General features: G+C 50.3%; 1 protein-coding gene across 1 annotated transcript; it reads left to right on the forward strand.

The window, feature by feature from the left end:
- The first annotated feature begins 2,996 nt into the window (after nucleotides 1-2,996).
- RPS26 (ribosomal protein S26) lies at nucleotides 2,997-4,672 on the forward strand. Its single transcript, XM_055328522.1, has 4 exons — nucleotides 2,997-3,142; nucleotides 3,303-3,480; nucleotides 4,092-4,222; nucleotides 4,562-4,672. The coding sequence occupies exons 1-4, from the start codon at nucleotides 3,140-3,142 to the stop codon at nucleotides 4,595-4,597; spliced, it is 348 nt and encodes a 115-aa protein (XP_055184497.1). The 5' UTR covers nucleotides 2,997-3,139; the 3' UTR covers nucleotides 4,598-4,672.
- Nucleotides 4,673-5,346: the final 674 nt, after the last annotated feature.

Consider the following 5,346-nt stretch of genomic DNA (forward strand, 5'->3'; position numbering starts at 1 on the left):
GTAATTTAACACCCCTGGTTGTTTTTGCAGACTTTGCTATAATTTTCTGCTGGGAGGGAGGGGAATCTCCTTACTGCACATTGTACCAACTACTAAATGTTTTGAAAGTGAACAAGTCTAAGACTAAAAGGAAGCTAAAGAAGAATGCTCACGTTGTTGCTATAGAAGAACAGAATTTTTGACCTACAATGGAAACTGGAGATTTTCCTACCAGGGGTGCCTTCAGGATAGAGAAAGCCCAATTTGCCTATCCATCCAAAGCAGAGATTCATCAAACATTTTCTGAGTACCTACCATTTGCAAAACACATTATATGCCCAAGGAAATACAAGTTACAATAACTTGTGTGGTTTTTTGTTTTGGTTTGGTTTTTTTAGATTTTTATTTATTTGAGAGAGAGAGAGAGAGAGAGAGAGAGAGTAGCACAAGCAGAGGAAGTACAGGCGGAGGGAGAGGTAGGTAGAAGCAGGCTCCCCACAGAACAGGGAGCCCAATGCAGGGCTCGATCCCAAGACCCTGGGTTTATGATCCGAACCAAAGGCAGACGCTTAATGGACTGAGCCACCCATGCGCCCCTGGTCTACCACTTCTTGAGCATAAGTGCCAAGCACTATGCAAAGTATTCATTTAATTGTAGAAACCACTCACGGGCATCCCGGGTGGCGCAGCGGTTTGGCGCTGCCTGCAGCCCAGGGCGTGATCCTGGAGACCCGGGGTCGAGTCCCACATCGGGCTCCCTGCATGGAGCCTGCTTCTCCCTCTGCCTGTGTCTCTGCCTCTCTCTCTCTCTCTCTCTCTCTCTCTCTCTGTGTGTCTCTATGAATAAATAAATAAAATCTTAAAAAAAAAAAAAAACTACTTACAAGTGAATGATCCACCATTACTAGTGCAGAAAGAAAAGCCCAAGACAGAAAAAACTTGTCTGAGGCTGATGAGCCAATAAATGTCAAAACCCAGGTTTGAACCCATGAGTGTGTAACTCCAAAGTCGGCGCCCATACCATTATCCCAGGGAATGCAGCCGCTGAAACTCCCAGGCTATAAAAATCCAAAAAGCCATGAGAGGAACATTAGCTTGGTTCTGTCTTAATGTTAACTATTTTCTATCCTCTTCACTCTGAACTTTTTTCTGTTCTGTTTCATTGCCAACCTATACACTAATGTCTGTCTTCTATTTTCCATGAGACTATACCAAAGTGAAAATTAAGGAGAACTTCCATCTAAAGCCTATCATTTCCCATGTCCTATTAATACTAACAAATTCAAACTTGAGACCATGAATATAGTTGTTCTGAAGCCAAAAGTTAGAAAATAAACTTCAACCCCAATAAAGAGGATTTGAGGTGAAAAGAAACCACGATGGGTTTCTTTTGAGGGAAAGTGACTGGTGTTCAGACTTCCGAATGACTCATGAATGAATGGTTGGTCTCCATCTGTACCATCTTGGGTCTGAATTCTGGGAGGTCAACTTTGGAGACAACTAGGTGGTTGGCTGCCCCCATGGATAGCACTCCTGCTCAAGGCTGAAAATTTTCTGAAGGCTTTTCAAAGATAAATGGAGCTTATATATAGGAAAGTATGTCTTGGGGATCCCTGGGTGGCTCAGCAGTTTAGCGCCTGCCTTTGGCCCAGGGCGGGATCCTGGAGTCCCGGGATCAAGTCCCACATTGGGCTCCCTGCATGCAGCCTGCTTCTCCCTCTGCCTGTGTCTCTGCCTCTCTCTGTGTCTCTCATGAATAAATAAAATCTTAAAAAAAATTTAAAAAAAGGAAAGTAGGTCTCAATCACAGGCCAGACTCGAATGGTAAAATCACTTCAGTGGGGCTTGATCAACATTCATTAAAATAAAGTAGAAAATAGAGGATACCTGGGTGGCTCAGTGGTCGAGCGTCTGCCTTCAGTCCAGGACATATCCTGGGGGTCCTGGGATGGAGTCCCACATCCCTGTAGGGAGCCTGCTTCTCCCTCTATGTCTCTGCCTCTGTCTCAGTCTGCATCTCTCATGAATAAATAAATCTTAAAAATAAAATAAAATTAATAAAATCCTTAAAAAGTGAAGTAGAAAATAGAACATACCATTACACCTTATGTCCTAAGGGCCAGTACTATTTCATGAAGTTTGTATTTCAGTTTCGTACATTTGTGTATGTATTTTTTTTTCATTTTTTTCATTTGTGTATGTATCGAGGACCAATGTCAAAATCTATTTATACTATGGATCGCAATCAACATCACTGAAATTCCTGCCCAGGCTATATACCCCCGACCCCCACCCGCACCCGCACCCTCCCCCACCCCACCCCCACCCCTGTTCTCTGTTAGGCAGAGGGCAGCGCAGAGCCCTGGAGCCAGGACACCTCTACTAACTCTGTGACTTTCAGCACCCTCAGCTTTTCAATCTTTGCAGATTGAATGATAGTAACAAGCAACAATAACAAACCTACTTCATAGGCTTGTCGAAGCTAAAATGAGTGAATACTATAAAGCGCTGATTATGGTCTCCGGCGTTATGCTAACAGGATCCAGAGACTTTAAAAAAATAAGTTTTTAAGTGACTAAGACACAGTCCTAACACGCATGTGTCCATGGCCCTTCGTGGGGTTTTGTCCACAATGGAAGGAGGAATTAACAAAATGTTTTGTTTCCCGCAGGTCTTCTTGTCTCCCCCGTAGACCAAGGGACCAGGTCGCTGAGACGCGCCGACAGCGCCCCCAGCCGGCGCAGCGCCACCCGCCGCGGCTGAGGCTCCCGGCCCCGCCCCCGGCCCCGCCCCCGCCGCCGAGGCGACCCGCGGGCCTGCGCCGGCCACTTCCGCGCTCAGCGTCGCAAACGCCGGATGCTCGGCAGGCGCGGAACTACTTCCGGGGCGGGGATCGTCGCGCTGGCTGGAGCCGTATGACCCTAATTTTCTTCCGCCAGCCGACTAAATAGTCCCGGGGTCCTTGCTGTCACGGATAACCAAGCCCGAGACACGCCTTCCTCTGGGGCCATCCCGGCGTAAACACGGGACGAGGAGGAGCCCCGGGCAGGGCGGCCGGCCCTCGGCGGCGCGGCCCCGGGGCGGCCTGCGGGGCGCGGAGGGATCTCGGGCTATATAAAGGCGCGGGCCCGGCGCTGCCCCCTCTCGGTCGGCGCCCAGGATGGTGAGTGGCGGCGCGTGCGGCGGCCGGCGGGCTCCGGGGAGGGGGCGCGAAGCCTGGCCCGTGGTGGGCGCGCACGGAGCCCGTGGGGGGCCAGCGGCCCCGTGGCCGGCAGGGCTGAGGCGAGCGCCCGCTTTGTGACGCCGCCTCCGTTCTTTCGCAGACGAAGAAGAGAAGGAACAATGGCCGTGCCAAGAAGGGCCGCGGCCATGTGCAGCCCATCCGCTGCACCAACTGTGCCCGCTGTGTGCCTAAGGACAAGGCCATTAAGAAGTTCGTTATTCGGAACATCGTGGAGGCCGCCGCCGTCAGGGACATTTCTGAAGCGAGTGTCTTCGACGGTGAGTGCACTCCTGGCGCGGCGCGTCCCGCCCGCGAGCCGCCGGGTAGAAGCGGCCTCGGACGACCGTGCAGCCCTTGGGGCGTGGGTCGGGCCACCTGGTCAGAGGAGACTCCGGAAGCCCCACGCACAGCTGTTGTGTGTCGGCGTTGAGGGACCTGGCCAGGGGTCTGGTAAGCGTGGCGGTCTTCCTGGGTCACGACCGCTGAGTATCCGTTGTGAAAATGCGGTCTAAGTCTGAGGAAGAACGTCCCCGCGGTGGAGGTTACGTTCGTCCGGTCGGGGCTGATCGTCGGGCCGAGGAGTCGTCTGTGGGTTTCGTCATTTCTTTCTCTCAAGACGGATCCATGTTCTTGGGCGAGGGGAAGGGGCCCGGGAGGAGGCTTTAGGGCTGGTGCCGCTGCTGAAGGGACCGGAGTGCGGCTTCACTGCGTGTGGCCTGTGGCGACGAGAACAGGGTTAGCGGGCTGTCCACCTGTGAAAATGCCCCCGTATTCCGTGATCAGAAGCCATAGTTGCCTAGGGAGGGGAACTTGGCCCCCCTGTCTGAGGGAACGGGCGCGGCGCGGCTACGTGCTGCCACCGTCACGCCTCTCCCTTTCTGTCCCTTAGCCTACGTGCTTCCCAAGCTGTACGTGAAGCTCCATTACTGCGTGAGTTGTGCCATTCACAGCAAGGTAGTCCGGAATCGCTCTCGTGAAGCGCGGAAGGACCGAACACCCCCGCCCCGATTTAGACCCGCGGTAAGTAGCTTTAAAACAGACCCGGAAAAAAAAAAAAAAAAAGGAAAAAAAAAAGAAAACAGACCCGGAGCCAGAGGGGTGATGGACAGGAGAGAGAGGAGGACCCGAGGAGTAGAAAGTCAAGGCCGAGGGAGGGAGGGAGGCAGGCAGGCGGACTCCTAGCTAAAACGTTTGTTTGGCAACTCTCCTAAAGAGGAGCTATTAGAATTTGTTCCAGATGGAGTGACATGGCTCATTCACATTGACCGGTTTTCTGTGCATGTATAGTCCAAAGGCATTGTTGGGGGGCAGTCCAGTTATTTCGTTACCGTTTTTAAACGTACTGTTATGTTTTTTCAGGGAGCCGCCCCACGACCTCCACCGAAGCCCATGTAAGCAGCTGAGTCCTTAACGACTGAAGAAAAAGTGTTCTCCGGGGAAAAAAATAAATGGCGATTATACTTTATATAACCTGTTGAGTGTATGTGTTGTCGGAGTGGGGTGTCCTGGGGACTGTAATTTTAACATTCAAGCATGGAGTGCCATGTAGTTTATTCATGAGGGAGGAAGTTTCTGTAAGTAAAGACTTAACTTGGATTTCTTTTGTATTTGTATTCTTGGCCTCCCCAACTTGTTACCTGGGGGAGAGGATTCAGCAAGGTACTTGTGAGTGTTAGATTAATGCCACCTTGCTAGTGGATTAGGTTGATGTATTAAAAGGAGTAAGGAGCAAGGAGGATCAGGAAAAACTTGATTGAGGAACACCTCGGGAAATGATTTCTGGAATGAGATGTGCCTACCCCTGGTGGGGGACACAAGACTTTAACAGGAAGTACCTGATTTAGCTTTTAAGGGGATCTGTATTCAGAGCCTTAATTTCATAAATTAACCTACCTGGAATTGGTTGGCTACTATAAACTCTCTTTTGGACAATTTGCATCTTTCAGTGGCGTGTTTGGAATAAATATGTTTAGGTACCAGAGGTATTCCTAGAAACTTGAGATAGTCCCAAAAGAGGAAAGAATTTCCACACAAAGTATGGAGGAAAGCTGTATCTTATTTCATGTGTGACAATGATTTGTTTTTTCTAAGGTTTAGAAATTAGTTAGTAGCTAAGAATATACGTGTTTGAGAAATCCATTTGG

This window comes from Nyctereutes procyonoides, unplaced genomic scaffold (assembly GCF_905146905.1).
Source record: "Nyctereutes procyonoides isolate TBG_1078 unplaced genomic scaffold, NYPRO_anot_genome, whole genome shotgun sequence".
Lineage (NCBI taxonomy): Eukaryota > Metazoa > Chordata > Mammalia > Carnivora > Canidae > Nyctereutes > Nyctereutes procyonoides.